The sequence below is a fragment of the Homarus americanus genome, unplaced genomic scaffold (assembly GCF_018991925.1).
Source record: "Homarus americanus isolate GMGI-L3 unplaced genomic scaffold, GMGI_Hamer_2.0 scaffold20930, whole genome shotgun sequence".
Lineage (NCBI taxonomy): Eukaryota > Metazoa > Arthropoda > Malacostraca > Decapoda > Nephropidae > Homarus > Homarus americanus.
The window spans coordinates 3,199,091-3,220,299 of NW_024748502.1; the positions used below are offsets into that span (position 1 = coordinate 3,199,091).

Here is a 21,209-nt window from a genome sequence, read left to right on the forward strand (position 1 = left end):
CCTTTCAACAAAATATCAATCACTGAGAAAATGGTATCAAAAAAATAAGAAATTAATAACTCTACAATGAATAGGCCTTAAGGGCACTCACCAAAATTATATCCAGCACTGAGAAAATGGTATAAAAATCAGAGCTTATTAACTCCACCCTGAATAGGCCTTCAGGGCGCTCAACAAAATTATATTTCCCCATCAGATACACACCTCCTAACCTAACTTAAACACTACTCTGGGGAACAAAGGTTATACCTGAGATTGAGATTATAAAGAAATATTAAATGCACACAGCCTACATTAGTAACTGAAAAAATAGCATTAACTACTCACAAAAATATTGTCACTATTATTAAGAATTTACAGAGTCCAATACCCGTGAACCATGCTTCCTAACCTAACACACACACAGATTCCACCTGCACTCCGTAGTCGTTTAAGGCACAACCAACAGGCCCAAATCAGCCTTTCTCCACCTTGGACAGTGTACCTCTAAACTCCACTGACTCTTGGCCCCAGTGTGCGACCCTGTATCACTCAGCTGGCTTCACTTTACCCCAGGTACATCCATGAAGCGGAAGGGAGTGAGCCAATCAGACCTTGTACAGTTGAGAAAAGCTTTAGCTTCCCGTTAGCAAAAGGGTTTCACTAAGCTGCTTGAGATATGTGGTATTGTGAGCCGAGGTAGAGGAGAAGCTGATGACCCCAACGATCGTCCCGTCGTTAGCTGGGCACCCAGACTGCTAGATTCACTCAAGAGATCCTTTGATACCCCGCTAAACAGTGACAGTCCTACACTGATAGGTCCAACGGCGACAATCGCCAATCCTCAATCATCAACGGCAGTCTCAAACGGCAGTCAATCTCTCGCAGTCATCATTCTCGCAGTCAAGTGGGTTCTGAAGGAAACCCTGAAATTAACTCACTGTTAGCTATTGATAACTCTATCACTGCCCTCTCTAACCCCTATCTGAGATCGAATGAGACTTACTTGTTATACTGCAATAGCGCAACACAGGCGACTAGGCCACGTGACTCTTTCTGTGGACGGACGCACAGGGACGTCTTGTTCGTCCGAATGCTTTCGCATGACTGAGGACTAGCCAGCCTCGTGTCCTCTCAAGGCGTTAGCTTAGGCCTACGTGACATATTTTCCGCCTAACTAATAACTCTCTTGGGACACCCGTAACATTATTCAGACTGATAAACGATCTATCATTACTTTTAATTTAATAACTAATATTTAGTTTCATAATTCGCCTCCATATTAATTCGGTAAATTACATTTAGTATCACATAGGCCTAGTTCCACAAACTCTCGCTACGTGCGAGAGCGCGGTCTTCCCTCGGGCGACCTTGAACTCAGTCTCTCCAATGGCGTGGTGTTTGAAATTACACTGAAATTTCTGAATATTACATATATATATATATATATACAGTATATATATATATATACATATATATATATATATATATATATATATTTATATATATATATATATATATATATATATATATATATATATATATATATATATATATATATATATATATATATATATATATATATACATATATATATATATATATATATATATATATATATATATATATATATACATATGTATATATACATATATATATATATATATATATATATATATATATATATATATATATATATATATATATATATATATATATATATATATATATATATATATATATATATATATATATATATATATATATACGTGCTACCGTGGCCTAGCGAGGCCACGGTAGGACTCCACCTACCGGGAGGCTCCACATTGTCTCACTTTTGATTTTGCCATTAGCAGCAAGTATGTACAGATTTTTGCCAGTTCCCACTCTGGAGTATCCAACATAGAACTGTCCATAATAGAAGCAAGGAAATACCAAGTTTAGGCCAACCATCTTTAGGGACTGTCCCTGGCTTTTGTAGATGGTCATGGCAAAGCTCACTTGAACTGGGAACTGAAGTCGCTTGAACTCAAATGGCAGGTCAGTGGTGATGAGAGGTATAAAAACGTCCTCTCCTTTAGCTTTTCCTGTCAGTATTGTAGCTTCCAGGACATGTGGCATCAGGGTCTTCACAACCAGTCTTGTGCCATTGCAGAGGGTTGGTGATTCAAGATTTCTTAAGAGCATTATAGGAGTTCCAATCTTGAGAATGAGATGGTGAGGAGGCATTCCAGCGGGCTCCAAAGAATTAAGGAATTCTGCAGGGTACTGGACTGCTTGGTCCGGGTCGATTACTGTATCAACAGATTTGAATGAGGTCTCACTGCTTGGAAGCTGTCTGAGTAGAGTCATGTTAATTTCAGCCACTGTTTCAGTCTTAGGTGCCAGAATTGCGCGTTCACGCAGCCACTTGTGATCCTTGTAGTGGTGGATAATGTTTGGGTAGACCATGTTTGTGAGCTCAGTTGAGGACTTTACAACATTTCCACATCATTGAGGAATGATTATTTGTCCTTCTGAATCAACAGGGAAAGTTCCATTCCCAATCTGTAGTAGAAGGTTTGCAAACCGTCCAGCATCCTGATCTCCTTGTAGATGTACTCTCATGTTTGTGGATAGGGGAAGTGTCTGAACACTTCTCCAAAGGTATGATGCCTTGAGGCACGCATTCAGTTCATCAGCTGGAGTGCTTAGAGGAATGACAGGTAGGGTCTGGCGAAAGTCTCCAGCAATGACCATTGTAAAGTCACCCATGAGATGGTCATTTTCTCGTATGTCTTGCAAGGTCCTGTCCAATGCTTAACACTAACTTGTGAGACATAGTGCATTCATCCCAGACTAGGAGGCTGCATTTTTCTAAGAGTTTTGCCTTTGCGGATCCTTTTTTGATGTTGCACACTGCATTCTCATTGTGAGCGAGGTTGAGAGGCAGTTTAAAAGTTGAGTGTGCAGTACGTCCTCCTTCTAGTAGTGTTGCAGCAATGATTCCTTAACAAAATATCCACCTTTCTATAATTTACCCTTAACCATACTTAACTTAAACATACGCAACATTGGCTTAACAGTATATACATATTTATACAACATACAACAATCTGAAGCAAGTGGAGGTGGGACGCAATATAGGGTTACAATACTCAAGTGCGGTGCTGAAGTGTCTGACGAGTAGAGCTGAGTATTGAAGAAGATGGTAGATAGTCACTGTGCCGTAGGTTTCCAGGATAGGTAATCCAAGTGTGGTCACTTCTTAGAGTGAACTGAACTCTCCTCGATCCGGAGCTGATGAGGAAGAGTTGGAGGAGGTGATGCAACAACCAGGATATAGAGAAAGGAAACCCGGATTGGTGACTAAGACTAGTCATACTCGGGTTTCGTCCCTAGATGGCGTTGCTCGGTAGTGCTGGGTAGGTAGATCATGACACAATAGATGGCGTGGTTCGTAACAGGAGTTGTAGAAGCAAAAAAAAAATCCACATTTGAATCAAGATGTGGTGGACGATAAATAGCTGGTAGAGAAGGCAAGGAAATATTTATGAGAATACTTTAGTGCTGCCATCACTGTAGGTCCTCAGTTTTGACACGTTAGCTGTAAAAAGCATATATTATATAATAATATTTTCACATTTATATATATTTTAATTAGAACGATCCCCTTATGTGTTTTGGCACATGAGGGTGCATAAAGTTACCTCGTCTGTCTGACCCCATAAATCTATCACACTTCCCGAAAAGTTTCCTAACGTTTCCTGACTTCCAGTTTCAATCACACACACACACTCCTATTTTGGTAAAAAGTCTAACCACCCATAATAACTCTCGTATCGATACAAATACACCAACAAATCATAACGAAGATATTTATTATCTATCTATATAAAACAAAGAAGTATGTCTGTTTGTTTGTGTGTGTGTCCGCAAGAGATTCTCGGAAACTACTTTACCGATCTGTAGTGATGATGGATGGTGTTATATGTAGTGAGGATGGATGGTGATATATGTAGTGATGATGAATGATGCTATATGTAGTAATGATGGATATTGTTATATGTAGTGATGATGGGTGGTGATATGTAGTGATGATGGATGGTGTTATATGTAGTGATGATGGATGGTATTATATGTAGTGATGATGGATGATGTTATATGTATTGATGATGGATGGTGTTATATGTAGTGATGATTAGACAATAAAATAATAACAGTTTAATGCTAAAAAAATATACTTTGCTGTACCGTTGTAGTGAAAAACATGGTGTAACATTACATACACCGTTAATGAACTATTGATGGAAGAAGAAGTGAGACAATGTGGAGCCTCCCGGAGGGTGGCGTCCTATCGTTGCCTAGCGGATGAGCCACGATTTTGCTAGTCAGTGTATATAGTACAGAATATGATTTCAAAATTTTAATCTCTATTTCAGATATTTTTATTAAACTTTACGTGAATATGCATTATCAGCAGAACTACTGTAGAACACCAAATTCATATGAATATACCAAAGATCAAGATCACTGCTGATGGTTAAAGGTGAAAACATTTTATCAAATTTAAATGCGTACTTAATTATTATCACTACATTTATCAATCGTACATATCTATCACTAGGTAAGGTATCCTTGATACACAAAGGTCAGACTACAAAAATGGCCTAAAGCCCAAACCTTGTCTAAAGGGGTAACTTTAAATTTAATAACAACATTTCAGTGAGAGTGCCAAGAATGTTAATCATCAACAGAATTCAAAATATTTTGTGTCAAAACGTAGAATATTTATCATCACAAATTCATGGTAACAGATGAGGTTTCAGATAAACCAGTTTATTTTTATGTATAAATTTAGGAAAACATAGAAGTACAGTATACTGTACTGTATATACAATTTACATTAATCTATTTTCATGTCTAACTTTCCATCTTTCCTGTGGCCAAAAAACAGTTTAATCTTTAACTTATGGTTTTTCAATATAACAATATCTTTCTTTGAAAATACGTTTTTTTTCCCATTTGGAGGAAATGAAGACTTATCTACAACATAGATTTTTGTTACTTTCATACCTCATATTTTATTTGTATTTTAATGGAAAAAATGGTTTATTTTATGACGCCCCTGCGGTGTGATTATTACGGGTAGATGGTCTGACTCCAGGTACTATTGTGCACAAAAGTTGTGTCCACTATCCAGCCACAGTGAGGGTTCGAATATCCTGAGTCTGAAGTTTCGAAACAGCTGGGGGAAATGCTATGGTCGGCCAACAGATGTCGCCCTGTGTTGTGTGGATGAAGATGTGGAGCATGGATAGGGGAGGGAGCAGGAGGTTGGGGTTAGTCTAGTAACAGGCTGTGTGTAGGTGGAGCATAACATGGTGAATTCCGTAATCACTGATAACAATAAGAATGTCATGAAGATAGTTAATATTATTAAGAATGGTGAGAGGTGTGTAACGGATAAATAAAAGCACTACAACGAACATATCTCTGCCGTTCATGGCTACGACGGTGCGACTGATGGGCACATCAGTGATTAAACCAGCTATGGTAGTCACGGAGAATACACAAGTTGTTACCAAGGTTGGCGCCACTCACACCAGGGGAAGGAGGTGATGTCGAACACTGAAACATACCAAGGTCTCATTCCTACCATCTTCATCACCAACAGGTAAGTCACATTAATTTGTCAGCATAGCCCATGTCGTCTTTATACTATTGCAGGGTGTCCCATGAGTGACAGCAGATATTTGTAGAGGTGAAAGCATATGTGATATTGAGTTGAAAATCTTCTATACACATAAGCATTTTTCGGTTTACTTTAGGCGTGAGGTGGGTTGTAAAAGATACGCAGGGCAAAAATTTTGCCATGTTATATTTTATTTTTCTTGCCAATTGTAGCCATACTGTGTGCTGTTGTAATCCTTATTGGTGGATTACATAAGGCCTTTAATAGCGTAAAAATCCGTTTGAAGATACTGTAATGTTCCATAACTTACATTAAACAACATCATATGTTCAAGAGTTCCAATTCCGCGCCTATCCTCCCTCCCCCCACCCCCCTCCTCTACCCACCCAACCTCATAATTTGAGCGTCGTGGGTTACCACATGTAAACACTAATCGACTACTTATTCTCTCCCTACATTCCCCCTCCACCATCCCCCCACTCCACTCCTCCCTCCCCCACCTCTTCCCTTCATCCCTCCCCCAAGACTAACGTCAGTAGAACATTCCATCCCATCACATTACCTTCCCCTGCATTCCCCAACCCCCCGCCCCCTATTCTACCCATGACGATGAATTGGACTACTGTAATGAACACTCACAGAACCGACGACATGGCTCCTACCCCTTGTATTTAGAGTTAAAACCTTTACATCAAAGGTCAATCCCACGTAACTTGAGCCGGATTAAGATATGTGGGAAAAAAACAAGCAACACCCATGGCCACCCCCCTACCCCAACCTAAAATCATAGCCACCACGTCTCTATCTCCATCCGTTTCCCTCTATCTATAATAAAAAGTGTAACCCTACTCAGAAAAAATAATGAATGGGCCCTCCACAACATAATATTACTCTGCCATTTCAGATATGCCTGCAGGGCGAGCAAATTCGTCGGCAGTGATTGCTGAGCGAGGCCAAATCATTGGGATGTGGAGAGCCGGGGCAACTGTGCAGAACATTGCTCTCGAAGTAGGGAGGACCACCAAGACGATTAGGAGGTGGATCCGCCGGTGGGAGGAAGAGGGCTCAGTGGAGACGAAACCTCGAAGCGGGAGGCCACGAGTAACGTCGGCAAGGATGGACGCCATGATCGTGGCAGCTGCAAAGGCATATCCAATGCGAACATCAGTGGAGCATACAAGAAATCAGGGCCTCAACTGCCATCACATGATGATGAGACGTGATGCCGTTATCGACTGGCATATACCAGCTCACAAAGGGTGGCTAACACCTACTCACAAGGAGTGTCGACTCGGCTTTGCATTGGAACACCTTCCACATAGAGAAGAATACTGGAGAACCATTATATTTACCGATGAAATGGTGTTCAGGTCAGTGGGAGCCGAAGGAAGGCAGTGCTGGCGGCTCCCCAACACACGCTACCATGAGAAACACATTCAACATCGCGCAGTAAGTGGTAGGGTGTCAGTGTCATTCTGGGGGTGGATGTGGGCACATGGGCCAGGTGAACTGGTCAAGATCAATGGCCGTTTCACTGGTGAGCAGTATGTAGACATCCTAGAGCAAGTGCTAATTTCTACAGTCTGGGCTATGGCAGTTACAGCCCCCCACACTATCAGTCTGGTTTATGACAACAGTCCCATTCATACCAGCAACATAGTGAAGGACTACCTCCAGGATCACCCTGAAATTGAGGTCATCGACTGGCCAACACTAGGATGTGATATTTATCCGATTGAACATATTTGGGCCATGATGAAACGTGATCGGGATATTGGGGAGCAGCGAACCTGTGCAGCAATAGAGGCCAAAGCTTACGACGTGTGGGAGAGTATACGTCGACGACCAGGGGTGTACCTGAAGCTGTTCGACTCCATCCCCAATCGCCTTGATGAAGTCCTGAATGCAATGGGTGGCTGGACCAAATACTAAGATGTGTGTATTGGTGTATTGTTTGGATTTTAGTATTGTTTGTAAATACAATTAATATATATTAACTCACCTACAGTGTTATCTTAAATCCATGTCCTTAATGATGTCTTAAACTATATCGCATGAAAATTCATAACAAAGTAACTTAACAGCCACAAATTATGTATTGTGTGGTATACAATGATCTGTATGACACGTCGTGGAATGTGTTGTCTTATAACACAATATAATTATATAGTTACAATTGCTACCATCATTGAAATGCTCATGATGTTCAGCACACAATATTAACGGTAACTGAGCACACTCCAAAATATATGAAGCTTACATATTGTGGTGGGGTGTTTAAACACTGGAGACCTAATGACGAGTTGTCTAACTCCTGGGTCTTTACTGTGGGTGTTCCAGTTATGGGTTGAGGAAAACCCATGCAAGACCATGAATAATGCTGCCACTGCCACCTTACGTTCCCTTACGAGAGGAGAGGTTGGCCAAAGCCGTATTCTTCTCTATCAGCAAGAGCTGAGAATGGGATGTATAGAATATGTCGAGGTGACGGTAACCCGAAACAAAGATCATATGGATTCGATGTGGGTCACTGAGCGTTGCTGTAGTGGTGGTGGTGTAGGTGGGTGTGTGTGTTGTGACGGGTGGCCAGTCCCCGCACCTGCCCCCCCCCCCCACACACACGGGCTTTCAAGGTCATGAGGGGCAGTTGTTGGAACTTGGAAGAATTGGAACAGTCACCTAGATTAAGTCTGAATACTATTTTACAATACTGACAACTTTTTCACTCCACTCATTTTAACATAAATATATAATTATATAATATTGCATATTATCACAAATATTTACTAAGCAAAGGATGGGTGGAATATAAATAAATATTACCATAATCTCTTTGTCGGAATAACAACAAAATTGTGATGTGGCCGCTGAGTAAAACTAGCTGACCAAGGCCCTTCACCCTGATCCTTGCATATTTCACTTTTATCCTTACTATATTCCACTCTTTAAAGTATCATTGTGACCTGAGCGGCAATAAGCACCCAGGGCACTGCACCTGTTCCATGAATTCGTAACCATAAAGAAACAACTGTAAGACAAAACGTAGTTAAAAAGGCAGCTTGAAATTATGGTGGTATAAATAATAAATAAACCACTCTTTAGTGAACAATTTAAGACCATATATCATGTAGCGCTCTGGTTGAGGCCAGAAGGTTCTTTTCCTTTAGCCTTTATTTATGTTTGTAACTTTTTCTTCTTATGCATAATTCCAAACCCCAGCCATCCTACCCTCCAAAGGGTCTTGCACCCCAGAGTCCATAATCTTCCAATTACTTGTACAAGAAATCATAGCTTTTCCCTAAATTTACTGCAGCCATCAGTGTCAGTGACAATTCTAAATACTGTATATGAATGCTCGTCACAAGACGTCATATATGCCGCACAGTTGTAGAAGCATGCATGTCCGAGTGACATCATAGGGAATAATATGGGGAGGTGAAAAGCTGGGGCCCAGGGAGCTTTGTCACACATCTCCACAGAAAATAACGTTTTCTATACTGCTGTTCTAACACCTGAGATACTGCTACGTGCAGTAATATTTGTTCTACAGGACTATACTAATTATGCTGCTTCAACCTCGTTTTATCTTTCGGTAACACTACATTACAACTTATATAATTCAATCTTATCATTAATAAAAACCATCTCTGTCACATTTCTCACGTTATCAGTACCGTGTATAGGGTTCGTGATAATGCTCCACTCTCACACAACCTGCCTCTCATCCCCCACACACTACCGTGGGCGGCATCTGTTGGCCGACCATAGCATTTCCCCCAGCTGTTTCGAAACTTCAGACTCAGGTTATTCGAACCCTCACTGTGGCTGGGTAGTGGACACGACTTTTGTGCACGATAGTACTCTTCTCTGACATTTTAGTTGTCCAGTCCGGCCATCTGTGTCAACTGAAGCATTTGCAGTATTATCTTGATATAAGTAGGCAGCTACTGAACAGGGAGGTACTACAGCCTGGGAAGATATTGGAATCATAATGTGTTGTCTAATGGTAGACCCTGCTGCCATATGGCATCACGAAATTGTGACCAAGTCCCAGGTTGCTGATCTGACTTTCTGCCTCATTTACACACAATTGCCGGGTCTCAATTGTTTCTCTTAACATTGACAATACAACATACATATATTGTTTCTAACTTTTAATCTTTTTTTATTTTATTTATTTATGGTTCTTTATTATTATTATTATTATTATTATTATTATTATTATTATTATTATTATTATTATTATTATTGTTATCATTTTTATTTTACTATTTTTATTTTTGTATTGTTTTTTAATTTTTACTTATCTGAATTATTATTATTATTATTATTATTATTATTATTATTATTATTATTATTATTATTATTATTATTATTATTATTATTATTATTATTATTAAATTTTCGTCCCCCAGGCCCCGATGTGGGTCAGTGACTTGTGCCCGAGTAGGCTAATCACCGTAAAAAACAATAAATAAAATAATTAAAGGATACAATCATCCTTTTAGAGGTTTTCGTATATCTAGTAAACATGGATACTTGTTATGTTAATGAAGTTTTCCAACGATATAATCTGCGTCCCTGGACTCGGAAGCCAGCGTTATAATAAAACTGCAAAGTTTTCACCTGCTGTTTAATAATAAAAAAAAAACGATTCCTAGTGTGGGAGGCATTATCATTTACAGACTATGAAGTCGTTTCATTATTTCCTTTTGTTAAACAGACGGTTCTGAGTAGCAATTGTGGTTAACATCGTGGAGAGATAAGCAGTACGTACACTCTCAACAATTTGGACACACACACACACAAAAATAGTTAATGGGAAAATGGAGAGAATTTAGGTGGTGAGGAGAGAAGCTGGAACACCAACTAGCTGAGCCACCCCTGATGCACACGTACTTGTTCTTTTATTGAAGGAAGTGTACTAGCCTTCACGTGATGGGAAGGCAAGAGAGTGCTACATTGTTTAGCCGTTCCAATAGCTATGTGTGAGAGGAGGCAAGAATGTGCATCACCATTTTGCTGTTTTGAGAAAGGAGGCAAGAGTGTGCTACACTACCTCACTATTATGACCAAGAGGTCCCAGAACGGTTATGCTGCTCCTTTCTCTTTTTATTGTTATTATTTTTTCTCAGATGAGAAAGAGGGAATATTTACAGATAGAAAGATGAGGACGAAAGGTTGGGACTGCAAGGATAGGAAGAAGGTAAAAGCAGGGTGAGACAGCCGCAAGATGTCCATTTCAACTGACCATCTTATGATTGTTTCACCCCGTTCTTATGGCAAAAGATTTAACAATAACGATTGAGAGACAATCTCCGATTGAGTTCTAACGAGCAACTAAGGTTTTTGTCATATAGGGCAGACTTTGTGATTTTATTGCAACTACTTAGTGGAAATTAATTCGTATAGGTTAAAAGTTTACTCTCTTTAATTTAAGATTTCGTTTATCGTCCAACCCAACTCGGTGATTTACAAGACCCACTATAAGTTAAATTATTCATGATATAACCCAAGCACCTTTAAAACAGGTGGGTGATCCCAAAAATTATGAGAAAAGAATAAACAAAATGAAAGTCACTATAAAGTATACCCATCATTGGACGCAGACGGTAGCTTTCACTTAATACCAAACAAAATCATTTGGGCGTTACTTTTGTTTTTGTGTTAGCTTACATTATATCAACCAATTAAGTGCATATTATAATTTCATTTACGAGGAATATTTATTACATAAACTTTCAAAAATCACTACTCTGAGCCATGTGTCAGGGCACCCCAAGACGTTAAATATGAAGGTGGAATAATTGGGGCTTGGCCCAGTGGTTGGCCTCTCACCCCCAAAGGTGGATTCCGCTCAATAAAATAATATTTTTTCTCGGTCTTTGATATGCATGGCAATGGTTTTTAAGATACAAAGCAGAAATTTGATAAGCTAATGTAAACAGCCCCGATAATGCTCACGAATGTTTAAATTTAGGGGGATGGGTGCCCCTGTTCACGACAACTGTTTTAAACGTGCATTTAATTCCGTAGTTGTGATTCAAATGTGGATTTTTTTTTTTGCTTCCACAACTAACAGGTAGAGTGTTTCATACGACTAATAATGACAGTACCTCATGTTGTTCATTCTGCAAGATTGCTTAGCAAGCATGAAATAGGTGTATAATATCAATCTTATTTCGGAATTCATATATTTCTGTGAGGGTCTTTCCTGTCACGTTTTGCAATACTGGTTTTGCAATAATTTGAGACACCAGTTTCCTGCTGGCGTACATTAATGCAAATGGAAGTACAAGGGATCAAAGTGGGTCGGGTTTTTTAGTTTGTATTATATAGTGCGGTTAATGATTGTCAAAGACATATATTTTCAAAGCAGCCCACGTTTGTTGTGTTGTTTTCAGATATTGAGGAACTATGACGCCTCTGGAATTTTCCACGCACACAATCCCAGGGAGCTGATATCAGGGGTTGTTGTTGATGATAAACTAAACTGAAGAAACCTCTTGCAATCCATCCACAGTAAAATCAATAAACAGTGCGGGATCCTGTATTATACTCGCCAGTCACTCACTATTGCAGCAATGAAAATTTTTTATTTTAATCTTGTTTACCAACACTTGATTCAATGCCTCCGGCACCATTAAAACAAAACCCCGATTTACTTGAGAAAAAGAATATGTTTACACAAAAGAACAGTTTGCTAACATGAAAATGTTAAAATTTGAAGATATTAACACTAATGTGATCTATTTGTTTATAAATCAGTTAATCACTTGATTGGACGTAATTATTTCCAGTTTCGGAATAACCAGATCTGCTACGATAATCCCCCATGAGCTCTCAATCCCAGACCTAAATGAAATATCATGGCGTGAATGTATGGAACAAACCCTCACCCACTCGAGTCAAGACTATGCTACCTTCCTTTAATTAACTCTTAAAATATATCTATTGTTTACTTTTTAAGATTTTGTAACACTTACAATATATATTGTCACTTTGATAGAAATTATCAATGTAATGATTAAATATTTTGCCGTCCCCATGTTGATATTGATTCCACCTACTTGTCAGATTACTGAATATCAATTATGATATGCAGTAAACGTGTATTTATAATATAACTGTAAAAATAATAAATAAAGTGATAAAGGTGGTAACATTCTAGTATGTATTTACCAACACCATTTTACATGTGAAATCAAGATGATACTAAATTCCGTATAAAAATTCCTTGAGCTAAATGTACAGTAGACAGTGAACTAGATGAGCAATAAGAGGACTCAGGTTCTCACTTGACTTAGCCATGTCAATCTTCTACTTATTGTCCACTCTGTATCTGTAATTTTCTGGATAAATAAACTGTTTTAGTATTAATATCAATTTCAACCTATCTCTTCTGCTCTTGACTACATTATATACCTTACTGTATCTTGGTGTCTATCCTTCCCATCTCCGCCCGTCTATTGTACATTGCATCCTTCTCTTATTTATCATCCTGATACCCTTCTGTTCCCCAATTTCTCCTCTTCCCTACTCCCTATCCTTCCCCTCCCTTACCTTCTCCTCCTTCTCTCTGTCCCGTCCCTCCCTCACGCATTCCTCCTCCTCCTCTGATTCCTTCCACTCCCCCAACATCCTCATCTTCCCTACTTCATCCTCCCTCCTCCTTCTCTGATTCCTTCCACTCCCCCAACATCCTCATCTTCCCTACTTCATCCCCCCTCCCCCTCCTGCTACTCCTCCCTGACCCTACCCTACTCAAATTTCTCCTACTCCTTCCTTCTCTTCAACTGCTCCTACCCCTCCTCCTCTCTGTCCTCCTCCTCCCCCACTCCTTCCTCCTCCTCCTCCTCCTCCCTGCCTTTCCCCTCTCCTCCTCCTCCTCCCTGCCTTTCCCCTCTCCCACTCTCTCCTCCTCCTCCTCTTTCTACCTGTTCCCCTTCCCCACCCTTTCCTCCTCCTTCTCTATTCCTTCCTCTCCCACCCTCTTCTCCATCCCCTCCCCCCCCCCACCCTGTGCTTCCCTTCCACTATCCTCTCCTCCTCCCTACACACACTCATCAGTGCCACAATGCTCGACTAGACCTCTACAGAAGCTCTCGGTTATTGAGCAATTTGCATACATTATCCTGAAAAGAAATGGAAGGAGATGAGGAAAGGGAGGAAGGTATGATAAGTGGGGGAAGTGAGAGATGTATGAGAAGTAAGGAAAGCGAGGGAGGTTAGAAAAACGGAGGAAAGAGGGAATTATGAGAGGAGTGGGTAGTGAGGGAGATATTAGACGTGAGAGAAGGAAGGGAAGTATGAAACGTAAGGGAGGTCTGAGATGTGAGAGAAGTGAAGGAGGTATAAGAAGTGGGCGAAGGGAGGTAAGTATGAGACATGAGGGTAGAGAGGGAAGTGAGGGATATTTGAGACTTGAGGGAAGTGAGCGGAGTATGAGACGTGAGGGAAAGGAGGATAATATGAGACGTGAAGGAAGTGAGGGAGGAGTAAGAAGAGGGGGAAGTGAAGGGAGTGAGGGAAGTATGAGAAGTGAAGGATGCATGAGAAGTAGGGGAAGTGAAGGACGTATGAGACGTGAGAGAAATGAGGAAAGTTAAAGACGTGAGGGAAGTATGAGACGTAAATTAAGTCAGATAAGTATGAGACATGAGGGAAGTGAGGGAAAGTATAATAAATGAGGGAAGTGCGGGAGGTATGAGAAGTGGGGGAAGTGAGAGAAATATGAGACATGAGGGAAGTATATTCCGTGAGGGAAGTAGGAGGAGGTTGGGCAGGGTGAATGAAGTGACAGGGGAGGTGGGATGGTGTATGAAGTGAGAGAAGTGATTTACACATGTGGACTACCAAAACACTGTTAACAACACAGCACAAATGCACTACTACAACACTGTTAACAACAGACCATATGTGGACTACTACAACGTTTAACAGCACAACACAGGTGGACTTCTACAACACTGTCACTCAACACTACATAGGTGGACTACTACAACACTGTTAACAACAGCGCACCTGTGGACTTCTACAGCACTGCTAAAAACACAACACTGGTGGACTTATATAACACTGACTCGCAACACAACATAGGTGGACTACAACTACACTGTTAACAACACAACACAGGTGGACTTCTATAGCACTATTAACAATACAACATAGGTGGACTACTACAACACTGTTAACAACACAACACAGGTGGACTTCTACAACAATGTTAACAATACAACACAGGTGGATTACTACAACACAATTAACAACACAACAAAGGTGGACTTCAGCACTGTTAACAACATAACACAGGTGGCCTTCAACACTGTTAACAATGCAATAAAGGTGGACGTATACAACATTGTTAAAAACACAACACAGGTTGACTACTAAAACATTATTAAGAAAACAACACAGATGGACTTCAACACTGTTAACAACACAACAAAGGTGGACTTCAACACTGTTAACAACACAACAAAGGTGGACTTCAACACTGTTAACAACATAACACAGGTGGCCTTCAACACTGTTAATAATGCAATAAAGGTGGACGTATACAACATTGTTAAAAACACAACACAGGTTGACTACTAAAACATTATAAGAAAACAACACAGATGGACTTCAACACTGTTAACAACACAACACAGGTGGACTTCAACACTGTTAACAATGCAACACAGGTGGACGTATACAACAATGTTAAAAACGCAAAACAGGTGGACTACTACAACATTATTAAGAACACAACACAGGTGGACTTCAACAATGTTAAAAAACAACACAGGTGGACTTCTATAGCACTGTTAACAATACAACATAGGTGGACTCTACAACACTATTAACAACACAACATAGGTGGGCTTCAACACTGTTAACAACGCAGCACAGGTGGACTACTATAGCACTGTTAAAAACACAACACAGGTGAACTTCTATAGCACTATTAACAATACAACACAGGTGGACTCCAGTACAAAAGCACTATTAACAACACAACACAGATGGACTACTACAACACTGTTAAAAACACAACACAGGTGGACTTCTATAGCACTATTAACAACACAACTCAGGTGGATTCAACACAATTAACAACACAATACAAGTGGACGTATACAACACTGTTAAAAACACAACACAGTGGACTTCTATAGCACTATTAACAACACAACACAGGTGGACTACTACAACACTGTTGACACACAAATCAGGTGGACTTCTATAGCATTATTAACAACACAACTCAGGTGACTTCAACACTGTTAACAACACAATACAGGTGGACGTATACAACACTGTTAAAAACATAACACAGGTGGACTACTACAACATTATTAACAATAAAACACAGGTGGACGTATACAACACGATTAACAACACAACACAGGTGGATTACGACAACACTATTAACAATACAACACAGGTAGACTACGACAACACTATTAACAATACAACACAGGTGGACTTCTACAACACTATTAACAATACAACACAGGTAGACTACGACAACACTATTAACAATACAACACAGGTGGACTTCTACAACACTATTAACACCACAACGCAGGTGAACGTATGCATCACTGTTAAAAACACAACACAGGTGGACTACTACAACACTATTAACAACACAACACAGTTGAACTACTACAACATTGTCAACAACATAACACAGGTGGGCAACTACGATACTGTCAAGAACACAACACAGTTGGACTACTAGAGCAGAATTAACAACACAGCACAGGTGGACTACAACAAGACTGTCAACATCATAATACACGTGGGCTACTACAACATATTACATATTGAGCTAACACAGACGTTGGTGAACTTAAATAACCCAAGGTGGGCGTCCTGACGAGGCGAACACTACAGTACCTAATACACCGTTGGGAACACATGTTTTACACGCAGTACATGAGTGTTTTTTTCATCATCACCTAATAATATGTCATGAGCAATGTACAGTCCCGTTCAGAAGTTCTTGATACTCTGGCGGTGAGGGGTGCATAGCCTGTTGTACCCTTCCTGGACGACAGGTCACTGCACCGAACCCCCTACCAACACACACAATGGAATTGACAACGGAGCAGTTTGATTCGAACGAATACTCATCAAAAGGAGATGAGAAGGATACTGATATGGATATCCTGCTGACGAGAGAAGAAAACTGTAGTGATAGGAGTATCCATTCGAATATCAGAATACAATAGGGAAATTGGTTTCGAATGAACACCATGAGAAGTAGGTGAACAGAGCTCATATATCAAGAGTATTCAATGCATTCATTACTTGAAGTTTTTTTATAATACTCTAGCTATATTTACAGTATATACGTGTTATGTTAAATAGTGATAATTGCCGACTAAGTGTTAGATAACATTAACTCATATGTATCACATCTTCGACATACACAATGAAACACTCCGACTCAGGTGGGCTGTGTGTGTGTGTGAGTGTGTGTGTGTTTCACCGAGGCGGTGTTGTTATTTGCAACTGATGAGAGTGATCAGAAGCTCCACCAAGTCAAAATGAATCGGAGTGACAAGAAGTTGGTGCTCAGAGGTCGCATTATCACTCTCTGTGATAATGGTTTCTCCATACTGGGTATCACACATGAAGTTCGTCTGTCCGCCACAACTGTGATAGGTAAATTATTACTGTCTCAGCAAAGGAGTGGACCATAGCAGCATTGATGAAGGAAGGATAGAGAATGAGAGACCTGCATCATATACAAAGTTTAGGTAAAGATTCGGAAAACTCTATGAAGGAACTTCATATTATGGGCTTTGAAGCTTGCTGAAAATCCTATTTTTTGGTGAGTGAGCGAAACTAGTGCACTTGCTATTAGACCTCATAATAAAACACCTTTAGGAGGTGACAAGGCCAATTTTAACACATCTATATTAGTATAGGCTGTGACTAGCAGTTGAAGAAACTGGAAATAGAGAATGGTAATCTGCGCATGTGCCGTGTCACTGCTTGACTACCATCTGCGCATGTGCCGTGTCACTGCTTGACTGAGAGTTAACTCACGTGTCCATTCCTTTTCCAAACCTACAACAGGTATAGCAGGGGGATGGAGCCGAAGGAAGGGCGGGATAATTGTTTGCACAATCTTTGCTCCTTCACCAAAAATAGATTTTTCAGCAAGCTTCAAAGCCCCTATTTTAGTGAGGTGAGCTTCGCTAATGCGATTGCTATATTCCACAGGAAGGAGGGTGCTAGGATGTAAGGGGAGCAGTGAGCACACAAATGATCATTTAAATTTTATTTATCGTTAGATTAAGCTGCATTATTTTTTTTTCTAGCATGCTGTCTATGGGTCCAGGGGTGAGACCCATTGCCACGCAGGGTGCGTCTGACACATGGCGAGATAGGTATCTTGCTATGAAGCAGGAGGCCGATTTCCACTGACCCCATTCCCGGACCTTTAAGGGGGAGTGGGTCCTCAGGAAGGCCAGTGAAGCCACTACGTCCCGTACATCGTGGGGACATGGGGCCATGGGGACTTCCCAAGGTCAGCCTCCTCTATAACCTGCCACAACCTGTCTGCCAGTCCCTGACTGACAGCAGGCGGCCCGACCGAGAATGACTGAAGAAATGATGCTGGCTGGTGGTGTGATAAGCTATAGTGGAGAGGTATTGGCGGGGGGTCCCAACCGGGCAGAGTTGATGGTGCTCGCCCTCCACCTTTCATGCTGGAACCGCTATGGGCTGGAGCCTGTGGTTCTCCTACTCATTTTTCGCCAGGGAGATGGGAGAAGGTGCCAGGGACACTGCAGAATCTCTTTGGGCGAAGGAGGTCCATTGGTCGAACCTCGTGAGTGCCTTGAGCTGGGAGGACCCGAAGCCAGTGGCCAGCGCTACGAGGAAGAGGGCCACTGTAGTAGGCGGTCCTTTGACAGTCGGATGGTGAATGGATCTTGGGGCAAGACAGATATCAGATTAATCCGTGTCATGGTAAAACCTGCATAGTTACAAGAACATAGTAAAACAAACAACATAAGGACAGTGTCCCTCAGGCTAGGTTGTCAGTATAGTTCACAGGACTGATGGAGTAGTACTTACCAAGCCCAGAAGAGCGAAGACTTTCTCCAAGGAAGCGAAGGTAGGTGGCAGTCTTGCAGGTGGTCACTGGTGGAACAGGTCACGCTTCAGCAGGGTAACCAACCTGTTATTAACCTTCACCCCGCTCCCATAATCCAGGGAGACGGTGAGGGTAGCCAGGTGGACGGAGAGGGTCTGGATTGACCTGCCTCGCTCGTGCGGTAGAGACAATAGGAACTCTAGAACTACACTTTCACTGGGCATGGGAGCTCCCTGCTCCTTGAGGAATTGTTAGAAGGCTTTCCAGCAGGACTCGGAATGTCGAGTAGTGGAGGGTCTTAGTCCTGACAAGATGTCCTCCACCACTCAAGGCGAAAACAGTCTGCTCAGGGAGGAACAAAGAAACTCGACGTGTGTAAGTGAAGTGATCGCTGTAGCCTGGTAATGATGGGATCGAAGAGGCAGGGGTTCCCCAACATCAGTGGATGCGGACACCAGACGAGTAGTTCTGAGAGCCATGGTTGAGCCGGCCAGTAGGGGACCAGGAGGAGGACCTTCCCCTCAAATTGAAGCTGCGAAGCTTGTGACAGACCCGTCGCAGGACTTTGGAGCAAGGGGATGGGAACAGGTAGATGTAGGTCCATCTGTTCCAGTCCTCCATGAAGGCGTCTGGGCCCCCGTGTGGTGTCGGCGTCAACCGACTCCAGTAAGAGGGGAGTTGGGCAGATGTCTGAGAGGCAAAGAAGTCCACATCCAGCCGACCCCCACCTTTCTATCAGTGACTTAAACACACTCTGGTGTAGTGTCCACTCTACTGACGTCCCGTAGAAGTGGCAGAGAGCATCAGCCCAGCCGTTCTCGATCCCAGGGACATGGCAAGTGGACAGGTGGATAGTTCAATGGTGTGACTCCTTGAAGATCTGATCCGAGTGACAGCAATTGGACTGAAATTAACGTGCCCTGCCTGTTGAGGCAAAAAACGGCTGCTGTGCTGTCTATTTCGAAGCAGATGGCCTCGTCCTGGGTAGTCTGGGTGTCCTCCAAGAATCTCCAAGCCAAGTACGCTCTCGTACGTTGATGTGAGCCGCCCTCCACTCGTCTGTCCAGCTCCCGAACTGCTGGTGACCCTTGGAATACTGGTACCCCCAGCCTACGTCGGAGGCATCCGACGCAACGAAGAGGTTGGGCACTGATGGGACCCAGAGCGTCACCAGTGCAGGGCGTCGGGAGACAGCCAGGGGCGTTGAAGGGTGAACAAATGAGGGGCACGGGACGTGCAGGATCCCTGGGTTCGAACCGGATGGCCGCATTGATTTCCCTGGTCAAGCGGTGGAGAATCAAACGACCCAGGGATACCACCTCTTCCACGTAGTTGAGGGAGCCTAGGAGGGTCTCCCACTGGCGGTGAGTGAAGCCGGCCGACATTGCGGCAATAAATAGGCGCCGGAGTATTCGTCGTGCGTTGTCTGGGGAGACGTGGATGGAAGCCGTGAAGGTGTCCCACCTCATCCCCAGCCACACCAGTTGTTGTGATGGTGAGAGGGAGGACTTCGGGTGGTTGATTCTGAAGCCCCTGCCCTCTGCCATGGCCAGTGTTACCCTGGTGCTTGATTCGCCTTCTTCCTTTGACGAGGCCGAGATCAGCCAGTCGCCCAGGTACATGAGGACGTCTACTTTGTGGTGGGCGAGCTCCCTGGGCAAGACCCACACGATTCTGGTGAAGACTCTCGGAGCTAGGGAGAGACCGAAGGGGAGCTTGGTAAATTGAAACACGTCCCCCTCCACCTGGAAGGCCAGAAACTTCCTGAACCTCCTGTGGATTGGGACGTGCCAGTAGGCGTCTTTCAGGTCGATGGAAGATAGCCAGGCCCCTATTTGAGATGGCGAGGCTTGAAAAACGGTTCAGGCTGCCGAGATCCACCACCAATCTCTCCCTGTTCGAGTCCTTCTTGGGGACAGTGAATAACTGGGACAGAAAGACACGTCCTTCTGTCCTCTCCACTTCCCACTTTTGCGGCAGGGATTGGGCATGCTCCTTTATGTAGCTGCTCACTTTGATCTACTTGTTGGGTGTCCGGACGACCTGACGACCCTCTATGCCCAGCCGCCTGAGGGCCAGGAGTTGACCCAACCAGAAAGGAGGCTCCTCTCCGGGTGGTTAACTGCAGGAGAACTGCTGTTGCTGACCTTTCGCTGCCCTGCGTGAGGAACCACCCCTAGAGTGACCACTTTCACGGCGAGGTTGCCGAGGCTCCTAGGGACCCTGCCCCTGGCGGGCTCGAAAGAGCAGCTAATGGAAGTTCTGGCGGGGGTTGCAGTGGGAGGCCTGAGAACGTCTCTCGTTGTTGGAGTGCCTGGGGAGCTGTCTCTGTCATTATTGTCACTGCTGCTTAGGGTGCCTGGTCTTGGCTGGCGCCTGCCGAAGGGTAGCAACCGTGATGAAAGTCGACTGCGCGGCCAAGCATTCTCACAGCGCTTCCTCTGAGATCAAGGACTG

General features: G+C 42.5%; 1 protein-coding gene across 1 annotated transcript; it reads left to right on the forward strand.

Moving 5' to 3' along the window:
- The first annotated feature begins 15,070 nt into the window (after positions 1-15,070).
- Positions 15,071-16,382, forward strand: LOC121880337 (probable serine/threonine-protein kinase dyrk1). Its single transcript, XM_042387492.1, has 2 exons — positions 15,071-15,208; positions 15,939-16,382. The coding sequence occupies exons 1-2, from the start codon at positions 15,071-15,073 to the stop codon at positions 16,380-16,382; spliced, it is 582 nt and encodes a 193-aa protein (XP_042243426.1).
- Positions 16,383-21,209: the final 4,827 nt, after the last annotated feature.

Excerpts from the sequence above, each read along its gene's own strand:
- LOC121880337 (XM_042387492.1), top strand. The coding sequence starts at position 15,071 with ATGGACTTCAACACTGTTAACAACACAACAAAGGTGGACTTCAACACT. Across the intron at positions 15,209-15,938 it reads ATAATGCAATAAAGGTGGAC|GTGGACGTATACAACACTGT; the intron begins GTATACAACATT and ends AACACAATACAG.